Source organism: Manis javanica, chromosome 5 (genome assembly GCF_040802235.1).
Source record: "Manis javanica isolate MJ-LG chromosome 5, MJ_LKY, whole genome shotgun sequence".
Taxonomy (NCBI): Eukaryota; Metazoa; Chordata; class Mammalia; order Pholidota; family Manidae; genus Manis; species Manis javanica.
In genome coordinates this window covers 79,222,809-79,245,688 of record NC_133160.1, presented here as the reverse complement: position 1 = coordinate 79,245,688, position 22,880 = coordinate 79,222,809, and the positions used below count along the sequence as shown (strand labels likewise).

Here is a 22,880-nt window from a genome sequence, read left to right as displayed (position 1 = left end):
TAATGGATCCACGTAATACCAGAAAGCTTTGTAATTAAGCTAATATTTGGTATCATTGATGTGCAAAACTCATTCTGTAAACAACCCAGTAGGTTAAGGACTTCAACAGACATTTCTCCGAAGAAGGTATACAAATGGCTAATAAGCACAGGAGAAAGATGCTCAACAGTTTAGGGGAATTCAGTTCAAATCACAGTGAGACACCAGTCTGTGCCCTTTAGGGGGGCCACTATTTAAAGAAAACAAACAAAGTAATGTTGGTGAGGGTGTAGAGAAATTGAGTCCCTGATACATTGCTGGTGGGAATGTAAAATGATACGGCCACAGCAGGGAACACAGAGGTGATTCCTCAAGAAGCTGAATTAGCATATGACCCTGAAAGGTACCTAGAAGAGTTCAGACAGACAGAAGGTAGACTAGAGGCTACTAGAGGCTGGGGGAAGAAAAGAGTAGGGAGTTATTGTTTAAAGGGTACAGAGTTTCAGTTTGAGATGATGAAAAGTTCTGCTATAATAATGATTTCACAACTTTGTGGATGTGCTTAATGCCACTGAATCATATACTTAAAAATGGTAAGTATGAAAGTGGAAATGGTAAATTTTATGTTACATAGATTTTACCAGAATTTTTTTTAAAGATGAATGATTTATTTAAAAGTCATGCTAAGTAACAGGAAAAGGAGAAAGGAACTCCTGTAAATCATCACTTAGGATTAGCAAATGAATTTTGTTTTCCCCTGACTCTTTTGTGTATCATCTAATTAAAATAAATAGTGTACGACATATATGGGTAAAACTCATATGCCTTCCTCCTTCAAGGTACGCGATACAACTCAGGAACCTTGCGGACGACTATCATTTATGAAAGAGCCAAAATCCACAAGAGGCCTGGTGCATCAAGCTATTTGCAACTTAAACATCACCCTGCCGATTTACACAAAGGTATTGTAAAATCTGTTGTAGTACAATTCAGGAAGTACAGGATTTGATTTTCAAGTCCTTTAAAATAAATAAAAGCAAAGACACTGACTGCAAACACACACAGCAATGATTTTTGATTCCCTTTCACATAATTTATTCCCTATCAAATGCATTCCATTTAAGTAAGGTAAAAAGGAGCTCTGCCTTATTTTGCATTAACTTAGCTTTGATTGAAAAATTTCTATAAATACATATTGGATATGGAAGAGAGAAGATTTTAATTTAAGATTTAACCTTTTGGACTAATTTTGTAAAACAAAATAATGGCTTTTGGTGTAATTACTGCTTTTATGTGCCCTCCTGGGACCAGACTTGTGCATTTGTTGCTACCAAAATCTTATGAGTCCATTAGCTTCTGTTCACTGCCAATTTATAGTTGGATTATATATTATTAAATTCAGAAGAACCTCATGATATTTTACCTTATTGCTAAAATAATTACCTGTTCATCTTATAACCTATAGTATCTTGGAGTATCACATTAATTTTCCAACGTAAGTGGTATACAAAATACTCCCATGTTATAGGAGTAGATTTGAAATATTGTTGAAAAGGAAAAATTCATTCATTCTCACCCAAAGTCTACCTATAGAAATTATTTTCTATTCAGACCTTTCCCCATTACAGAATTCCTTGGTTTTTTCTAATCAAATCAAAGAAGACAACCAAATGAATTAAATGTTGGCAATAACTTCTTTTCTATTATCAAAAAAGTTTTTTTTGCACCAGTATCTCTTTTTAATGGGAAGTTCCCACACAGCAGTCTACAGGGGGTGCATCAAGCAGCCAGCATGTGTACTAGAGGTTGGAGAGGGAGGAGTTAGTGGCAGGTGAGACCTGGAGGAGAAGGTGAAGTATATTTAAAATACTAAATACTGGCTCCACAAAACAAAGCATTTCCTGTACTTCTTTTACCCGCCACAATATGTTTTTCTTAATTATTTTTGTAAATAGAGATCAATCACATAGAGAAAAACTCATAGCATCCTGTTTCACGCTATAAATTCTGAAGTGTTAAAAATAAAATGAAATATTATCTATATACATAAATTTACATTTTATTCCAAAACTTTGAATCCAACAATAGGTATACTGACCCCAGTGAGTATACCTAGCTGCATTCCACTGGTGCAGGATGCACTTTGGGGTTTGTAGTACTGACCACTTGTGAGACATGGAAGCAGAATGCCAAATAAAAACCACAAAGAAATATGCCCTGCTCTGGGCACTCCACCCGAGTGATATATAAAGATGAATCAGCTTCTTCTGTGATTTCATTGAGATTTCAGTGGACTATAAAAGCCTTTATTTTATTATTAAATTATATTTCTAAGTCAAGACATATCAGACTCAGTTAGTAATGCTGTGATGGTCCAGGACAACCTTCTATTTAGTAACTCAAAAAAAAAGAAAAAAATGCCAAACATTGTGTATTTCATATATACTTTAGAATTTACCAGCTTTTCATAATTAGAATAGAGCTCCTAAATATTGCCTTTTGTTTTGAGAATATTTTCACCATGTGCTTATTTGTGGCTTTGAAATTTTTCAGCCAGTATCGGTAATGGCTAGCATATTAGCGTCACTATTTCTCTAGACATAGGCCTTCAAATCTATTAAATGTCAAACTTTGAGGCTGCTGTTAACCTAGAATCTGAAGTTAGTATGTTTATAATTTTAGTTCTTTTGTGTAATAAATTAGTATATTTATAATTTTGGTTCTTTTGTCTCTTGAATATATGGACTTCCAAATCAACCCTCTTTCATTTTTTATGCCCTTCCTCTATAAACTATTAATAAGAGAAAATAAGAGTATTTTAACTGTATGCTTGCCTATAGATGATGTTTGTTACAATTAACCTTTCCTTTTCTTCTAAATACTCTGTTTTCCTGCTCTCTTTTTTTTTCCACCCTGCATGGCATCTTGGGTGGCAAGGAATCAGAGTCAGATCAAGAACAGGAGGAAGAGGTAATTGCATGACATTGTTGCTTTTTAAAGGCTGTTATTGTTCTAACAATTACTGAGGGCACATGGCTAACCTGTATTCTTAGAAGGGTTATACAGTTGTTCTTAGTGGTTAAAGAGTCACAATTTTAACCTCTCTGAGCCTCAGTTTTCTCATCTTGTGGACTGACTGCAGAGGACAATAAAGTTTCCCTATAAATTGTTTCCTGTGTCTATGCAATAATATATATTTCCCTGAAAACCAAACCATTATCTCAGGGGTTCTCAAAGACTGGTGTGGAGATGCCTGGAGGTCAGAACTCTTTCGTAGTATAGACACATTATTTGCCTTGTGACTCACATCTCTGCACAAGCTACAGAGGGGTTTTCCAGAGGCTGTATTACGTATGATGACATCATTGCTGTGATGCTCTGGAATGTGTGTACTGGGGTCCTAGCATTTTCTCAGCTGTAATTTGTAATCCTGATATTTTTCTATGTATATCAAGCATAAATAAAAGTTCTTCAAATTCTTTTGTAATTTTTAAGAGTATAAAGGGGTCTTAAAATGAAAAATGTTTGAGAACTTTTGAGACCAAAACTTTAAGGAGCTTATAGTTCATCCATTAGACTAAACAACATTATAGTGCAGAACTCTACTAATAATGAGCTCTTCTTGGAAGGTAGCCTCTTAAAGTGTTCCATCCACCTCATCAACACTGATCTGACAGTCACCCTGTGGGGTGTGTGCTGTCATAACATAGATGCTATATCATAGAGGAAGAAGATGAGTCATAGGTTACCTTGAATAAATACCCATTTGAATTATACCTGCTTCAATAACTAAAGCAAGTATGTGTTTGTTTTCCTTATAAAAATTAGAAAATGCCCACATATTATCACAAAAATGAAAGAAATCAATGGAAAATTCATTATACCTACCTCTTAACATTTTGGTTCCTATGTCTAATACAGATAAAAACAATTGTTATTAGTTGCACATAAATGTTTCAGATATACTAGTTTTACTTTTGTAATACTACTGTGATGGATTTTGAAATACAAGAGCATTTTTAAAATGTAATGATTACCATTGTGCTCACCAGCTTAAAATGTAAGGCCTCATCAGTTCAGAGAAATCTCCTGAATTCACTTTTTTACTGATATCCTGGCAGTGGAGCAGGACAAGGAGAGTGATTATAGACATTTTCCTGCTGTATATGACCATGCACACAATAAACTGTCACAAGGTGAAGTGATTTTTTTCCTACAACTGTACAGTCACTCTTTGTATCACATACTCAATTTCCTTCCTATACTTGGTGACTTGATCACCAAAGCTGTTCAAAATAATACCTACACACCTTCTGGAAAGAGAAATACAGTTATGAACCCAATTTGCTATGTTCAGATGAGTTTTTTCCATTAGTTTTATGGATTTTCCTATTGAATATTTTCAAGAACTATTTAGGGCAATATTTAGATCTAGTTTGTATTCTTTGCAGGATTTCGAATTTAGGCTTGTAATCAATGATAATGAAACTCCTTCTGTAGAATGTGTCAGCCTGGCATGCTGTTTTGTCTTTCCTTCTTTTTTCTCAACTAAATTGACAAGTACTGTTTAATACCTACTTGACTCTTTCCCTGGCCCTTTCCCTAATAAATATGCATTTCTGACTCCAACACACTCTGGATCATCTCCTCCCAGGAATAACATACTAGAAAGGTCTTTCCATCCAGAGTGTCTACAAGGAGACTTATTTTTTCAAAGTCAGGATAAGAATCAAGGAGACTGTCAGGAAGAACTGTAGCAAATTATCTCCAACCTCCTGTAGTTTATGATATCTCCCCATATGTATAATCATGAATAGGAGCTTATTGTACACATTGGGGGCTGTGAGACAAGATGCCATTTGTAACCATTCAATTTATGTATGTTTTCTTTCAGATCGATATGACATCAGAAAAAAGTAAGATTTTAAATAAATTGAGCTTGTTTGAAAGCTGGCTACGAGAAAGAGAAGCATGAATTAAGACGCAAGCTAGTTGCCATTACTAACCTCTATAATAATTCTATTTTTACATTATCCTTATTAATCTTTAAATGTATATTGAAAAGCAGGTTGGCCAGTTAAATTACAAATATATCTAATTTGTGAGCTAATTAGCAGTAAAATGCAATGATTACTCATCCAAGCATTCGCTTTCTTTTGGTATCCCTGTTAACTCTGCTGTTGCTGTTATGCTTGTTTAGAAACGCACCTGCCGTTCTTGTCCATTTGTTAGCATAACATTGTCATCTCTCTCTTTTTCTTAAGTACTGACCTGACAGTATCACTTTTTATATTAAGCAGCACTGACTTAGGTATCAACCTCATTATTTTTGTAGGTTACACCTGCAAAAGTGATACTGTCTTAATAGTTCTTAGCTAAAGCTAACTGTCCCACCCCCCAGCCCCCCTCTGCCCCTCTTACTGTGGTGAAGTGTACCTGACTTCTTTAGGGCTGAAGTCTAATGGTCTTTTGTGAAAAGTTACTGGAAAAAAAAAGAAAGAATGCAAAAATTAAAACCTCCTGGACAAAATTTCTTACCACAACAGTATGGCACTACTATAGGGCTAATTTTAAATAATGATGAAAACCTCAAACATAATCTAGTGCAGAGAGAACTGTTTTTTTCAAACTTTAGGAGCGATATCTCAGCATGCATTTCAGGTTTGTGATATTCACTTAGCATTTTAGTTTGTTGGCCTGTTTCTGGTGACTTCTTGGGTGGAAATAAATTGAATTTTCCAGGCTTTTTTTACCCCCCAAATACTTTAGAAAAAAAAATTTTAATCTTTAATGTTTATTCATTTTAATATTTATTTTGATTCATGGTATTTCAGGGTGCTATTCCCAAAAGGAGAAAACTTAGAACAATGTTTAATATGACCCTCTTGCCCTATACAATGATTTGAGTGCCTTCCTGTTCTTTTTTTTTTGAAGTCCTGGCACAGTGTAATTTCCTACTAAGTTATGGAATGGGTTTTAATTGGGAGTCTCCTTACCCTCATGTTAAATCATTATTCAGGACTGAAATATTTGAAATTGTGGCTTTTTCATTGGTTTATATTTGAACAAATCTATATTGATATGAATTATTTTAATATATCTTTATATATGCATATTTACAGAGTATATATCTTCTCAACAAAAACTGGTTTTCCCAAGAGAAGACATTTTTCTTTATTAGAAAAGTGACATAATTGCCTTCATTAATTTCTCTTTTTTTAGAGATTTTATTTCATTATCCCACTTTATGCCTCAGGACTACTGTATTTATTTAAATGGCCCTTTGTTTCTTGGATACAAGCTAGTAGGAATTAAAATTGAATATATCAGTTTGGCTCAATCTTTAAAAAAAAGAGAGAAAAGTTACTAGTTGCTGTAATTCCATGGCTCTTCTGAATGACTTCTAGTTCTGAATATTTTACAGATTTCAAATATAGGCTCATGTTTGATTTTCTTTAAAGACAATTATTAAATAATCATCATCTAGGTATAAAATCTCTAAAGTAGGGGTCTGTTGCAGGAACTCTTTCCTAAAGTCATTTCATGAGTAAATCCTTAAAAGTTTGAGTTTTCCTTTATGCTTTTAATGGATATAGGCCCCCACTCTGCCTCAAATATGCTATGTTCATCATCTTAGATGTGGACTTTGTGGGGAAATAAATACGCTTCACCACAGTAATGTTTTACATATTTGTTCTAATTTCTTACCATCCTTCTGCCCATGCATTTCAGCAAGGCCACCTCTCCTATCAGTTTTATTCCACCATTGCTTTGCATGGAAATAACTTGGCTTACATAAACTGTGCGTGTGTCCCGTGTGACTGTCTGATTTGGGTTGCCATGCATCACATTTTAACTTTGGACTCACATCTAAGTTTAATCACAGTTGTTGTTATCCTTGTTTTTCTTTCCTTTCCTTTATTTCCCTCCTTGGTCTGTCTGTTATGTGTCTAAACAAGGAGGTTGCTCCAAGGAAAGGACCATGCCTCTCAGCATAAGACTGTTTGTTTCATTGTTAGGTGTGAATTTTCCTCAGATGAAATGCCAGTTTGCAGCTGATTCAGATGTATCTCATATAATCATTGTATGTTGGGAGAACTAAACATACAGAATTCCAGATTTTTATATGATTAAAAAATGTATATACATCATTAGAAGACATTCTGAGTTTGCTACTACTGGCTTTCTCCTAAAGGAAATCAACTTTCTGCAATTTCTAATGCTTTTTTCCTTTTTTTTCCCGTGTTTTTTTTTTCAACATTGATCTGTAACATCTGAACAATCTTGAGATACCTCTGTGTAATTTCACTGCGTTTTTCTCTGTTTTGACTTGTGATTTGTGTGTGTGTGTATGTGTGTGTGTGTGTGTGTGTGTGTGTGTGCGCGCGCACGCGCGTGTGTGTCTTGGTTATTTGTTATAGCTTTGTTGTATATGTGTGGACATGCTACAAGTGAGAAAATTAAGCAAGTTATTTCCTGCTCATTTTTCCTTTTCAGTTTTTTTTTTCCGTTAGCTTTGCTTTGCTTTTGTATCCTGAGACCTTGTGGATCCACCATTCCCAGCCCATTTTGTTGTCCCTCCCACCATGACAGGAAAAGACATTGTGTCGTTACAGTCCTGATTACATTTGCCAATATCTTTTTTGATTTCCATTTTACTTTCAATGTTTTTCATTCACATCAAAGATGATGAGACAGAATCTACAGAAACATCTATCCTGAAAAGTCACCTGGTCAATGAAGTTCCTGTCCTAGCCAGTCCGGACTTGCTCTCTGAAGTTTCTGAGATGAAACAAGATTTGATCAAAATGACCGCCATCCTGACCACAGATGTATCTGATAGGGCAGGCTCTATTAAAGTGAAGGAGCTGGTGAAGGCTGCTGAGGAGGAGCCAGGAGAGCCTTTTGAAATTGTTGAAAGAGTTAAAGAGGACTTAGAGAAAGTGAATGAAATCCTGAGAAGTGGAACCTGCACCAGGGATGAAGGCAGTGTGCCAAGGTCTCAGTTGGAGAGAGAATTAGTGGAAGAGGAGTGGGTTATTGTCAGTGATGAGGAAGTAGAGGAGGCTAAGCAAAAAGCACCTTTAGAAATCTCTGAATATCCCTGTGTAGAAGTCAGAATAGATAAAGAGACCAAAGTAAAAGTAGAGAAAGACTCAACTGGCCTAGTGAAATACCTTACTGAAGATTTAAATTCCTATGAGCCTCCTCATGAAGAGCAACTGCAGACAGCTCAAGAGTTGGCAGGGCTGATATGTGAGGCCCCGGCTGTGGGCAGGAGCTCCGACAATGAAGGGAAAGGTGCGCCCCCAGACGAGAAACAGAGTACGCAGGCACTGCACAAACCTAGCCTGGGAATAAAGAAGCCAGTAAGAAGGAAATTAAAGGAAAAACAGAAACAAAAAGAGGAAAGTTTACAAGCTAGTACAGGACAAAGTGAACTTAAAAAATGTAGTTCAGAAGAGTCGTTAGATGAAGACCTCGGGTTAGCCCCCGAGCCTCTTCCCACTGTAAAGGCCACATCACCGTTGATTGAAGAAACGCCCATTGGTTCCATAAAGGACAAAGTGAAGGCCCTTCAGAAACGAGTGGAAGATGAACAGAAAGGTCGAAGCAAGTTGCCTGTCAGAGTCAAAGGCAAAGAGGATACACCAAAAAAGCTCAGCCACAGGACACACCCAGCTGTGTCCCCCTCTCTGAAGTCAGAGAGGCATGCACTGGCATCTCCCCCCTCTAAAACAGAAAGGCACTCTTCTCTCTCCACCTCTGCAAAACCAGAAAGGCACCCTCCAGTATCACCATCGAGTAAAACTGAGAAACACTCACCTGTGTCACCCTCTGCAAAAACTGAAAGGCACTCACCTGTGTCATCGTCAGGTAAAACTGAGAAACACTCACCTGTGTCACCTTCAACAAAAACTGAGAGACGCTTCTCTGTGTCATCAACAAAAACTGAAAGACACCCACCTGTTTTACCTTCAGGTAAAACAGACAAACGCCCGCCTGTGTCGCCCTCTGGGAGAGCAGACAAACATGCACCAGTATCACCTGGGAGAACAGAAAAACGCCTGCCTGTATCACCAGCTGGAAGAGTGGAAAAGCATCCACCTCTGTCAACCTCTGGGAAGACTGAGAAGCACTTGGCTGTGTCACCTTCTGGAAAAACAGAGAAGCACCTAGCTGTATCCCCCACCTCCAAAACAGAAAGAATCGAGGAGACAATGTCTGTCCGAGAGTTGATGAAAGCTTTTCAGTCAGGTCAGGACCCATCTAAACATAAGACTGGACTCTTTGAACACAAATCATCAAAACAAAAGCAGCCACAGGAAAAAGGCAAAGTTCGGGTGGAAAAGGAAAAGGGGCAGATAGTAACCCAGAGAGAAACACAGAAGATGGAGAGTCAGACAATCAGACGTGGCCAGAGATTCCTGGTAACAGGAGCTTCAGAATCCAGAAGAGGGGTCCGTGCTTCCTCTACAGGGAATAAGAGAGAAGATGCGGTTGGAGAAAAGGAGAAAGCTCCCAGCCACAAAACATCTGAACCTGTTCAGTCAGTGCCGGAAGGGGAAAGCTGTACACAGAGGGAAGGCCCCAAGGAAAAGCTGGCTGAGGAACAGGGAGACATGGATTTCCAGATCAGCCCAGACAGGAAAACCTCCACTGACTTTTCTGATGTCATTAAGCAAGAATTAGAAGACAATGACAAATACCAACAATTCTGCCTCAGTGAAGAGACAGAAAAGGTGCAGCTTCACTTAGACCAAGTGCTCACTAGTCCTTTCAACACAACATTTCCACTAGATTACATGAAAGACGAATGTGTTCCCGCTCTGTCTCTCCAGAGTGGCGCTTTAGATGGCAGTCTGGAAAGCCTGAAGCACGAAGGGGCGGCAGGTTCTCCGTGCGGCAGCCTGATGGAAGGGACCCCTCAGATTAGTTCCGAAGAAAGCTATAAGCATGAGGGTCTAGCAGAGACCCCTGAGACAAGCCCAGAAAGCCTTTATTTCTCACCAAAGAAAAGTGAGGAGCAAACTGAGGAAAGAAATGAAGTGACCAAGTTAGAAGCACCAACAGAAATTCGTTCAGAAACAGAATATCCCTCAACCAAAGACGTTAGTGACAGTTCTAAAGAGCAAGGAGCTGCAGTTGAGTGTCTGCCCAAGGCCACCCTTGGCCTTTCCAAAGACACCTGCATTAAGCAAGAAGGTGATGGCCTTGGCCACTCTGCTGTATCATTAGTAAAAGAAACCCCTGGAGGACTGACTGAGGAAGCATCCTGTGATGAGAGTCAGCAGACATATATCAGTTCAGCCCCCAAGACACCAAGTGATACTGACACTAAGGAATCCACAACCGCCAAGCACTCAGATGAGACAAAGACCTCACCACTACCAGATGCTTCTGAAGAGACAGGGACAGGGACTGAACCAAAGACCCAGGGTGTCATTAGGAGTCCCCAGGGGTTAGAACTGGCACTCCCTAGCCGAGACAGTGAGGTCCTCAGCCCTGGGGCAGATGAATCATTTGCAGTAAGCCACAAAGATTCCCTGGAAGCCAGCCCCGTGCTGGAGGATAACTCCTCACACAAAACTCCTGATTCTCTGGAACCAAGTCCTCTGAAAGAATCGCCTTGCCGTGACTCTCTTGAAAGCAGCCCTGTGGAACCAAAGATGAAGGCTGGAGTTCTCCCAGGTCACTTTCCTCTTCCTGCAGCCGTAGCCAAAACAGAACTCTTTACAGAAGTAGCCTCCATGCGGTCCCGGCTACTCCGAGACCCAGACGGCAGTGCTGAGGATGACAGTCTGGAGCAGACATCACTGATGGAGAGCTCAGGAAAGAGCCCCCTTTCTCCTGATACCCCCAGCTCTGAAGAAATTAGCTATGAGGTCACACCCAAAGCCACAGAAGCAAGCACACCAAAACCAGCTGTGATTCATGAATGTGCAGAGGAGGATGACTTGGAAAATGGAGAGAAAAAGAGATTCACACCTGAGGAGGAAATGTTTAAAATGGTAACCAAAATCAAAACATTTGATGAACTTGAACAAGAAGCAAAGCAGAAAAGGGACTACAAAAAAGAACCCAAGCCTGAAGAATCTTCTTCATCCTCTGACCCAGCTGCTGACATGGATGAACCAAAGCATGTGGAAAGTGTACAGGATGGAAGTGATGCCTCTGTGGTAGTAACATCAGAGAGCAGAAAGGCTTCGTCCTCCTCAGAAAGTGAACCTGAGTTGACACAGCTGAAAAAAGGTGCTGACTCGGGCCTCTTGCCAGAGCCAGTTATTCGAGTACAGCCTCCTTCTCCACTTCCATCCAGCATAGACTCCACTTCTAGTCCTGAAGAAGTGCAGTTCCAGCCTATTGTTTCCAAACAATACACTTTCAAGATGAATGAGGATGTGCAGGAAGAATCAGGTAAATCAGAAGAAGAAAAAGATGGTGAATCTCATTTACCTAAAGATAGTCCTGCTATTTCTGATGATGGCCCAGATACGTCTTACGATGATCCAAACCGAAATGCTGATCAACCAAACATCTGTGACGGTGATGGTTGTGAGGTGGGGAGCCCTAGCAGTTTGGCCATTCCAGTCGCTTCAGATCTCCACAGTTCCAGTGGTGATGATATCAGTGAGCAGCTAGTTATTTGTAAGGAATCATTACCTCTCCAAGGCGCTAGTGATAGAGACACAGGAGTCGAGCTTGATGTTCCTAGAGTGGAATCTCCACAAGTTGATTGCCTCAGTGAAAGCTCTTCATCTTTGTCCTCTTTTCCTCATTGTCCAGCATCTGAAGGAAAAGAATTAGATGAAAACATAGGTTCTCCATCTTCTATTACAAAAATAGAGGCTGCAAAAACTGACCAAGCTTTGGAGAGCTTACAAAAGAACTGTTTCATTCACGACTCAATTCCCACTCAGACAGATGGATCGTCCATGGATGGTCCAGTGTCTGACCCAGCTGAGACTGATGAAATTCATGATCCTCAAATCATAAGCCCTTATGAAAATGTTCCTTCCCAATCTTTTTTCTCTAGTGAAGAAAGCAAAACCCAAACAGATTCAAAACATGCAAGTTTTCACTCTTCTGAAATGTATTCTGTTGCCATCACATCCTCTGTTGAAGACATAGGAGTGGCAGGCTCCTCTAGGAGAACTGTTTCAGATAGAGAATCTAATCTTGAGGACCAAAACATGGAAATAGAATTGAAACAAGAAAGTACCTTGTGGGAAACGCAGTCAGACAAGGCCCCCTCATCTTTAGACCCTGCTGTACCGAAGACATCAGTTAGTGAACACATAAGCCAAGTCATCATCACAAAAACTGATGTGGATTCCGAATCCTGGAGTGAAATCCGTGAAGATGATGCAGCCTTTGAGGCTCGAGTGAAAGAGGAAGAACAAAAGATATTTGGTTTGATGGTAGACAGACAGTCACAGGGTACCACCCCTGACACCACTCCTGCTAGGACCCCAACTGAAGAGGGGACCCCAACCAGTGAGCAAAATCCATTTCTCTTTCAGGAAGGAAAATTGTTTGAGATGACCAGAAGTGGTGCTATTGATATGACCAAAAGGTCCTATGCAGATGAAAGTTTTCACTTTTTCCAAATTGGGCAAGAATCCAGGGAAGAGACTCTCTCTGAAGACATGAAAGATAGGGGTCCTGGGGCCGAGTCCCCACAGCTGGAAACATCAGCTGAGTCACTGGCACCTTCAGAATCAAAAGAAAGAGCAGATGGTGAAGCAGACTTACTTCCAGATGACCTGAATGAGGAAGCAAAGGAAATAGCTGCTTCAAATGCTCAGTTTAATTCCCAAATGGATATTTCAGCCTCCACTGAAACTTCAATGAAAGAGGCTACTATTGCAAGGGTCGAGGACCTCCCCACCACGCAGATAGTTGATACACCTCCTAAGTCCAGTGTAAAGCAGGCATCTTGCCCCCACTCTACTGAACCAGTTGTACAAGTTCAGTTAGATTTTTCCACTGTTACTAGGTCTGTATATTCCGATCGTGATGATGATTCTCCTGATTCTTCCCCAGAGGAACAAAGATCAGTCATTGAAATCCCTACTGCACTCATGGAGAATGTGCCTTCTTCTGAAAGCAAATCCAAAATTCCAATAAGGACTATGCCCACTTCAAGCCCAGCACCTCTGTCTGTGGAGTATGAGAGTTCCCTTTCTGAAGAGTTTCTACCCAGCCTGGATGAGGAAAGTAAAGATGATGAAACCAAACCAAAGTCTAAAATCCCTGTGAAAGCACCCGTCCAAAGAGTAGAGCAGCAGCTTTCACCTCTGGACTCATCCCTCCAGAAAACAGTGGCTCCTCAGGATCAGGACATGACAAACCGAGCATCAGATAATAGAAGCAAATCTGAATTGGATGCCAGTCCTTTGGACTCAAAGACCAAATGTCCAGTCAAGACTAGAAGTTGCGCTGAGACAGAAACAGAGGGTGGAAACAGGGCAGGGGAGCTTGAGTTAGAGTCAGAAGAAGGGGCCACAAAGCCAAAGATATTTGCATCTCGTTTGCCAGTTAAGAGCAAAAGCACCACATCCTCCTCCAAGGGAGCCATGAGCCCCACAAAAGAAAGTAAGGAGCATTTCTTTGACCTTTACAGGAACTCCATAGAATTCTTTGAGGAGATCAGTGATGAAGCTTCCAAGTTAGTGGATAGACTTACACAGTCAGAAAGGGACCAGGAGTTAGTTTCAGATGATGAAAGCAGTAGTGCCCTGGAAGTTTCAGTAATTGAAAATCTGCCACCTGTTGAGACCGAGCACTCAATTCCTGAGGACATCTTTGACACAAGGCCCATTTGGGATGAGTCCATTGAGACTCTGATTGAACGCATCCCTGATGACAATGGCCATGACCATGCTGAAGGTATTTGCCAGCCACTGGGATTCCCTGTGCTACGCATGTCATAAATTTGATAGAGTTTTTTTGTATGTTTGTTTTATTTGATGATTTGTGTCTCATTTTCTTTAAGCTTTCTGTAGTGGTTACTGTGTTTCTGTAAATCCTTTGTGTTTTGTGCTTTCTCTGTATACTCTCATCTATGACAACAATCTCAAGATTGAGTAATGAGAATGCTTATGGAAAACATTAACATGATAAACAGGCAGAGCTGATCTTGCCTTTCTCTAGCTGCTGCACGTAAGGCCATGCAAGCTTTGAGTTTTGTTGTTCTGAAGTCTCAGGCTTAGCCTCAAGTAAAGCATTTTTGCTTTTGCACATGAATATATTGGGTTTTGTGTGGTCCTATGGAAATTCATTGCTTTTTCTTCTTACCTTTGAGTACTTTCATTTGTACTTAACAATTCTGTGATCATTAGGAAGCCATTTGCCCACGGAGATTTCTCATATTATGAAATTGCAATTGTTGTGGATCTATTTTTGATTCAGAAAGGTTGGATTTCAGATAACATTGGTAAATATTTTAAGCAAACAAAAGGTAACATAAGGCTAAGTAAATGTAAGGTAAAAATATGCTTTCATTTTACTGGTGACTGAGTGGAGAATGTACTCTAATTAAATGCAGCAGACAACAAAAACTCAAACTTTGCATGATTTAAGTTGACCGCGAGGGAATGATGACCCTTTGAATTATAAAAAAGGGAACCATAGATGGCTCTGAGAAGTAGCCTGTGATCTTCCAATATCTCTACAATGAAGACTGTTGTTCTTAAATTTGGATTATTAAAAAAAGTCATAATACCATGATCTAAAATGCTGCCCATTGATTAATGGGGGTTAAAAATGAATGGGAATGTTATAGTTAATGGAAGTAATACATGAGCTTATGTAGTAGTAAGCAGGCAAAACTTTTGCCCAAAAGTCATATATACAGACTAATACAACATACACATCCAAATACGTATACTTTAACCTCCTTTCTTCCACGGTCACCAGGACCAAGGTAAATGTTTCTATACACACTGAAAACAACCCAGGATGGTATCGACCCATGATCTAGGTCTCTTGTCAATCTCGGATGTGATTTCTTTCAGACATGACCTAAAAGTGATCTATACTGCGATAGGCAATAGTATGGGGTCCTAATCAATCACTCCACTTATGCATACTGTTTATAATTTTTCTGAGTTTTGATGAACAAAATGATTATCTCCTGATGGGCAGTATTCTCTCAGGTAATTTAAAAGGGAAGTCCTAGGATTACCAGAAACTGGCATTATATAATTATGTCCAGTGACTAGTCTTGATTGAAGAGATATGGAAGCAAATGGTTTTCATGATTTATAATTAGATTTATTCCCCATTCCATTCCAGAAATCAGGCAAACACACAATTTAATATGATTTACAATGTGATAGCTAATTTGTGCTAGTATCAAATATTTGGACAAGTGACTTCCTTTCTTTAGATGGTCAGTACTGTGATTCCTTTCCTGTCAAAGACAACCTTGGGCTATTCTGTTTTTGACCTTACATAGATCAACAGGATGAGCAAGAACGGATTGAAGAAAGGCTGGCTTATATTGCTGATCACCTTGGCTTCAGCTGGACAGGTAAAATGAGTGTGACCCATTTTTTTGACAAAACCTGCTTGGTTTAAGTAACATAGTTGCATCAAACACGTGTCATGAACAACAAAAGGGCCTTTTTCTTTCCTTGAGGAAGGCCTTGTGGAATTGTGAAAAGAATACTGAGCTATGTACTAGAAAAATCCAGGCATTACATTAACTCACTGAGTGAACCAGGACAGGCCTTTATTGTCTCTGGAATTTGGAATAACAGAACTTCAGATTGGGAGATTTTGAGACTACACTAGCCCTCACCACTCTCCTTTGGGATCTGTGGATATCTTAACGTTGGGGGAGATTACTGTGTTTCAAACAATTGTTAGATTTAAGTGTCATAAAATTTAATTGTAAATCTCACCAGGGTTCCTTATTTTAGGTACTGTATCAGATATCTTCATCATAAGCAGTTCTAAAATTTGCTTCTTATGAATGTTCGAATACATATGAATGAGATGTTTCATTAATTTTCTGAGAAATGGCAATATATAAATACAAAAACTATATGTTAAATAAGGGAAAGTGCATTCTAAAATCAGTGTGATTTATTTATCATGATTTGCAGATTTTAAAAGCTATACCCTTTCATCTTACCTGGGACTTAACATATTTAAAGCAAGATTCTAAGTGGCTCACTGGTTTGGTTTGCTTGCTTCTATTTCTGACTTCCTTGTGTATCACTCTTGACTGCTTTATTGAAAAGAATAGTATAAAATTAATATTCTTCTCCTTTTGGTTTCTTAAAAGATTTGGTAATAAAAAGGAGTCCATAATATCCTTAACAAAGATAATGGATAATGTAGAATCAATGAGTGGAAGCAGAAAAAAATAACCATTTTCTCACTTTTAAACTTTTAAAGTAAATTTAAATATTGATCAGGTTTATTTAATTGGGAGAGGTAGGGGGAGGAATGATAGCAAAATATCCCTGGCTGACTTATTAAAGAATTAGTTATTTTGTTTCTTAAATAGGTATGTATGTATACATAGATATTAATTGTAACATCTGCATATTTGTTAAAATTCAAACCCTATAATCACAACGAATGGTATAAAATGAAAAGTAAGTCTATCACGCCTATACTTGGCCACCTCCATGCCTCAAAGGTGACTTGTTAACACTTTCTCAAGTATTCAGAAAAAAAAAAAATGCAGTGCCCACATCTCTACCTATTACTTAAAAATGAGCAAAGTTTTACTTAATAATATTCCTTGTAAATATCCCTTCAGTATAGGCATATGCATCAGTCTCTTAAATGGCTATTTAATTCTGCCATATGGAGGTACTATATTTTTATCAATGACCTTGATTAATAGATATTTAGATTGTTTCCTGTTAATGGCAATTAATATCCTTTTGCTTTGGTATGTTTTTGTGAATATACGTAGAAGTCGAATTCCTAGAAGTAGAATTGTACAGTAAAGGGAATGTCTATTTTTACTTTTGAAAAATATTGGCAAATTGCCCTCCAAAGAGGATGCCTCATTTACCTACCCACACCACAATGTATAAACATCTAAAGATAATGTTAATAGTAGACTTTAAAGGAAAATTCTATGGTTCCTTCCCCAGGTCAACCAATGCTTCCCAGACCTTTTATTCATGTGACATCATGTCAAAGGAATGTATCTAATTGCATAATATAGCCAGAACCAGTATTTATCCAAGTACCTGGAAACAGGATTTATAGTACTTAAAACATCACTCACTGATGATTAAAAATGAGAAATGGTCTCTTTTTTTCCTCTTTCCAGTCATTAATTTTCCCTGTATCTTGGTTAAGAATATAAGCCAGTGTCAGTGGTCTCTTCTGCATTTTAGAATTAAATGGGCCTGAATTAGACATATTTTATCATCATTGTCTCAAACTTACTATTTCCACTATGACAGTGATCAATTCTAAACCAGCTCTAAGGGGAAAAAATCTGTAATTACTGCTGAAACGACAAAAGCATATGAGAGTCACTTCTAATTTGTCAGGGTTTAAAAAAAAAGAACCTTATTACTGCAACACAAAGAACACATTTACAGAATCACAAGGCAAGGTATGGCGACTCAGGCTTTGAAGTTAATGTGTTTATAGAGCAGTATTTTCTCTTCTAGAATTAGCAAGAGAACTGGATTTCACTGAGGAGCAAATTCATCAAATTCGAATTGAGAACCCTAACTCTCTCCAGGACCAAAGTCATGCACTATTGAAATACTGGCTGGAAAGGGACGGGAGACACGCTACAGGTAGGCAGGAACTATTGTAAAAGGTATTAGGCTAAAGGTGGAAGTAACTCTCATCCAACAAACCTTTTCTTGCAAATTCAGTAAAATAATAAAATCAAAAATGCCATAAATCTAAAGTACTACGTAAGCAAATGAGAACAAGCTATGTCATTTTTAAAATATACATGTTATGCTATATTTTTACACTGTATTCCCGTGAACTGTGTTAACTAGTAGAAAGTGACACTAGCTCTGGCTGCCAACAGGAATGTTAATAAAGTCCTACAATTTTCTAAATATGGACAGTGGACGCAATTGCTTTGTTACTGGTAGTACAGTACCTTCGGTTCCTACTTCCTTTCGTCTTAAATAAGTTAAATGAAGAAAAAATGTCAAGTAGACGTTCTATATAATGATTTATATATGATATTCTGACCACATTAAATAAGATGGGAAATGATACAGACCATAACTTCTGACTCCACAGCTGGTCTAAATCTGTAGCTTTCTTTAATGTCTCTCTGAAGATCTGCCTAGAGACCTCCCATATTTACAGTCAGTCTCTACTTATCTTTCCTTCTTTTACTATTCTGCAAGGTAGGATTGCAGATTAGCAAATAAAAATGAAGAGCACCCAGTTAAATGTCAGGTAGTCAACAAATATTTTTTTTAAGTGTAAGTATATCCCAAGCAGTATTTGGAATATACTTAGACTAAAGAGGTTTTTGTTTTTTTCCTAAAATTCAGATTTGACGTGCTATCCTACCTATTACCTGGCAACTCTACTCTTAGAGCTTGTGCTCATGCTGTGCCGCCCTTTTTTGCATATCTTTTGTTTGTTAGCTTAGTTTTTGCAAAGACCCTTAATTGGGCTTTAGTTGTTGCATGTACAAGTATCAAAATTGTAGTAAGGCAGCTAAATGAAAGAGGTTTTTTTTAGAAAGTACCCCTGAGATGTAACTACTGCTTTTTCTTTAATATCCCAGATACCAGTCTCATTGAATGTCTCACCAAGATCAACCGAATGGATATCGTTCATCTCATGGAGACCAGCACCGAGCCCCTCCAGGAGCGCATCAGTCACAGCTATGCAGAAATTGAACAGACCATTACCCTGGACCATAGTGAAGGTCAGACAGAGAGAGAGAGAAAGAGAGAGAGTTTGTGTGTGTGTCTGTGTGTGTGTGTGTTGTATGTATGGATAATTAAGGCAACTGGACCTCCTGCCTTCCCTTTCCTAGAGGTTAGACTATGGCCTTTGGTGATCACATATTTTTCTCCTTCCTACTCTGAGACTCCCCTGCCCATTTTATAGGCACCTCCCCACCCCTACCCCATCCTGCTTGTTCTTTGTTATTTCTCCATTGCCTTAGTTTGGGCTGCTGTAACAAAAGACCATAAGCTGGGTGGCTTAAATAACAGAAACTTATTTCTCATGTTCTAGAGAAAGTCTGAGATCAGGGTGACAGCATGCTCAGGTGCTAGGGAGCCGTCTGCCAGGCTGCAGACGGCCGTCTTCTGCTGTATCCTCATAGAGGATTGGACTGTTCTGCTAAGGGCACTAATCCCACTCCTGGGACTCTATCCTCATGACATAACTACCTCCCCAAATTGTCACCTCTAAACACCGTCAGCTGGGATTAGGGTTTCAACATCTGAGTTTTCAGGGGGACACGAACATTCAGTCCATAACAACCACCGACACCAATGATACTCTGTCCAAGACGTTTCCTCTAGTCCTGGATGACCCCTTCGATACTTGTATCTTTCACTCTATTTTAACTACCCATTTCTATGCTCACAGCCAAGATTACACCATTATCAGTGACTGTACTACTTTCAGGTCCTAATTTGAAGAATCATGTTTACTTCCTCTTTTGTGTCTACACCAACAATATGTCAAACCCACAAGGACTCCAGCCATTGACCCTACACCTTTTCAGTGTTAAAGTTTCTCTAATCCGTTCTCATTCATTTGCATGTTCCCTCACTGTCTTTCTCCTTCAATCTTTCTCATTTCTATTTTACACCTTTTTTTCTTCTTTTAAGCCTCCAACATTTCTTATTTATTCCAAGCTAATGGTCAAGCTTCCTATTTTTTTTTTTTTGAGAGGGCATCTCTCATATTTATTGATCAAATGGTTGTTAACAACAATAAAATTCAGTATAGGGGGGGTCAATGCTCAATGTACAATCATTAATCCATCTCAAGTCTAATTCTCATCAGTCTCCAATCTTCTGAAGCATAACGAACAAGTTCTTACATGGTGAACGAATTCTTACATAGTGAATAAATTCTTACATCGTGAACAGTACAAGGGCATTCATCACAGAAACTTTCAGTTTTGATAACGCATTATGACCTATAAACAATCAGGTCAAATATGAATATTTGTTTGATTTTTGTACTTGATTTATATGTTGATCCCACATTTCTCCCTTTATTATTATTATTATTATTATTTTTAATAAAATGTTGAAGTGGTAGGTAGATGCAAGATAAAGGTAGAAAACATAGTTTAGTGCTGTAAGAGGGCAAATGTAGATGATCAGATGATCAGGTGTGTGCCTATGGACTAAGTATTAATCCAGGCTAGACAAGGGCAGCAAGACATCCACGGATGCAGAAGATTTCTCTCAAAGCAGGGGGGGTGAGGTTCTGAGCCTCACCTCTGTTGATCCCCAAATTCTCACCTGATGGCCCCCCTGCGACTGTGCCTGTCTTAGGTTGTTCCTCCCTTGAGGAATCTTACCCGTCTCTGGCTAACCAGTCATCTTCCGGGGCCATACAGGGAAATGTAAAGTTGGTAAGTGAGAGAGAAGCCATATTGTTTGCAAAGGTTAGCTTTTTACTTCTTTGCAGATTTATGCCTTGTGGCTTCTATGCCCAGCACTTGTCTCGAGGTATCTTTACCACCTGGAGGAATTATGATACTCGGTAAATTCGATATGAGGCACGAATTCTATTTAAGGGTTGTAATTAGGAAGAAAGAAGAAAAGCTATAGATGTAGCATATGGAAGGAAACATGGGAGGATTGATTATTTCTTTGACATATCTTCTTGTAGAGTACCTTAAGTATGTATAGGTTTTAAACTACTAACTAATTTGCACACACATATTAACATAATAGGAATACGGTGACATAAACAAAGCAAATCTATAATTACCATCCATCTCCAGTGAGGCCAAGAAAACCATTTAGGCACCCTAGGCATTTGTGAAAATTTGTCTATGATATGATGGATATTGTCCAACTGTACTTGAACAGTCTGAGAGAAATCAGACAAATTAAAGCAGCCCATTTCTGGGATCTGTTCACATCCCATATGTTCTTTTAACCGTAGATAGTCTATAGTCATAAGATTTTGGAGTGCTACAACTTGCACCCCTCCCAACTCCTGGTTGAGTTCCAACAGTACAAATCCAGTCAAATTCGTTGTCTCACTGTATGCACATGCCAGCCTAGACATCTCCCTCCTCATTCCTATGGCAAGTCCAGGAGACGATGGGCTGGATGCAGCCACAACCGCAGCATTGTCCGGATCCCTGTGGAGGCTTTTTGATGATCATCCCCCGGCACAAGTCCTCCACAGAGTGCTGATGCCGGAAGCTGCTCCTCATATCGTATCTTAGTTCATTTTCTGGGTATCCAAGCTAGGCCTTGATCTTCTGCATAGAAACAAACAGACACTTTGCCCACACTTTGACATGCCCTCTATACCACTGTGCAGAACTCATTGGAGGTCAGCACACAGTAACTGCTTTTTTTTTTTTTTTTTTTTATTAAGAGAAAGGAATATTATCAGAAAAGAGTACCTCCATAGCTGATCATCTGACACCCTTTAAGTGATCAACATTAAGGATATTTAAAGCATGCGTTGATCTTTGATTTACCAATAGTTTTATCCTATCAAGGAGTAATCCCCCTTTTCTTTCTTTCTTTCTTTCTTTTTCTTTTTTTTTTTAAATTTTTAATCTACACTTACATGAAGAATACTTTGTTTACTATGCTCTCCCCTATATCAGGTCCCCCCTAACAACCACATTACGGTTACTGTCCATCAGCTTAGCAAAATGTTGTAGAGTCACTACTTGTCCTCTCTGTGTTGTGCAGCCCACCCTCCCTTTCTCCCTCCCCCCCATGCATGCTAATCTTAATACCCCCCTTCGTCTCCCCCCGCCTTTATCCCTCCCTGCCCACCCATCCTCCCCAGTTCCTTTCCCTTTGGTACCTGTTAGTCCATTTTTGGGTTCTGTAATTCCGCTGCTGTTTTGTTCCTTCAGTTTTTCCTTTGTTCCTATACTCCTCAGATAAGTGAAATCATTTGGTATTTCTCTTTCTCTGCTTGGCTTATTTCACTGAGCATAATACTCTCCAGCTCCATCCATGTTGCTGCAAATGGTTGGATTTTTCCACTTCTTATGGCTGAGTAGTATTCCATTGTGTGTATGTACCACATCTTTATCCATTCATCTACCGATGGACATTTAGGTTTCTTCCAATTCTTGGCTATTGTAAATAGTGCTGCGATAAACATAGGGGTTCATCTGTCTTTCTCAAACTTGATTGCTACGTTCTTAGGGTAAATTCCTAGGAGTGGAATTCCTGGGTCAAATGGTAGGTCTGTTTTGAGCATTTTGATGAACCTCCATACTGCTTTCCACAATGGTTGAACTAATTTACATTCCCACCAGCAGTGTAGGAGGGTTCCCCTTTCTCCACAGCCTCGCCAACATTTGTTGTTGTTTGTCTTTTGGATGGCAGCTATCCTTACTGGTGTGAGGTGATACCTCATTGTAGTTTTAATTTGCATTTCTCTGATAATTAGCGATGTGGAGCATCTTTTCATGTGTCTGTTGGCCATCTGTATTTCTTTTTTAGAGAACTGTCTGTTCAGTTCCTCTGCCCATTTTTTAATTGGGTTATTTGTTTTTTGTTTGTTGAGGCGTGTGAGCTCTTTATATATTCTGGACGTCAAGCCTTTATCGGATGTGTCATTTTCAAATATATTCTCCCATACTGTAGGGTTCCTTTTTGTTCTATTGATGGTGTCTTTCGCTGTACAGAAGCTTTTCAGCTTAATGTAGTCCCACTTGCTCATTTTTGCTGTTGTTTTCCTTGCCCAGGGAGATA

General features: G+C 39.0%; 1 protein-coding gene across 21 annotated transcripts in view; it reads left to right on the top strand.

Moving 5' to 3' along the window:
* The window catches only part of ANK2 (ankyrin 2), a 351,461-nt gene that overhangs the window by 309,336 nt on the left and 19,245 nt on the right, over positions 1–22,880 (top strand). For 12 of the 21 annotated variants that reach the window (XM_037001140.2, XM_073237157.1, XM_037001145.2 and 9 more), the window contains 6 exons: positions 819–941; positions 2,917–2,949; positions 4,874–4,895; positions 15,443–15,517; positions 17,634–17,765; positions 18,731–18,874. In XM_037001140.2, the coding sequence (XP_036857035.2) occupies positions 819–941; positions 2,917–2,949; positions 4,874–4,895; positions 15,443–15,517; positions 17,634–17,765; positions 18,731–18,874 (529 nt within the window). Of the gene's footprint in view, positions 1–818; positions 942–2,916; positions 2,950–4,873; positions 4,896–7,665; positions 13,873–15,442; positions 15,518–17,633; positions 17,766–18,730; positions 18,875–22,880 lie in introns of all 21 variants that reach the window. The other 9 variants (XM_073237146.1, XM_073237147.1, XM_073237145.1 and 6 more) reach the window with 1 other exon arrangement.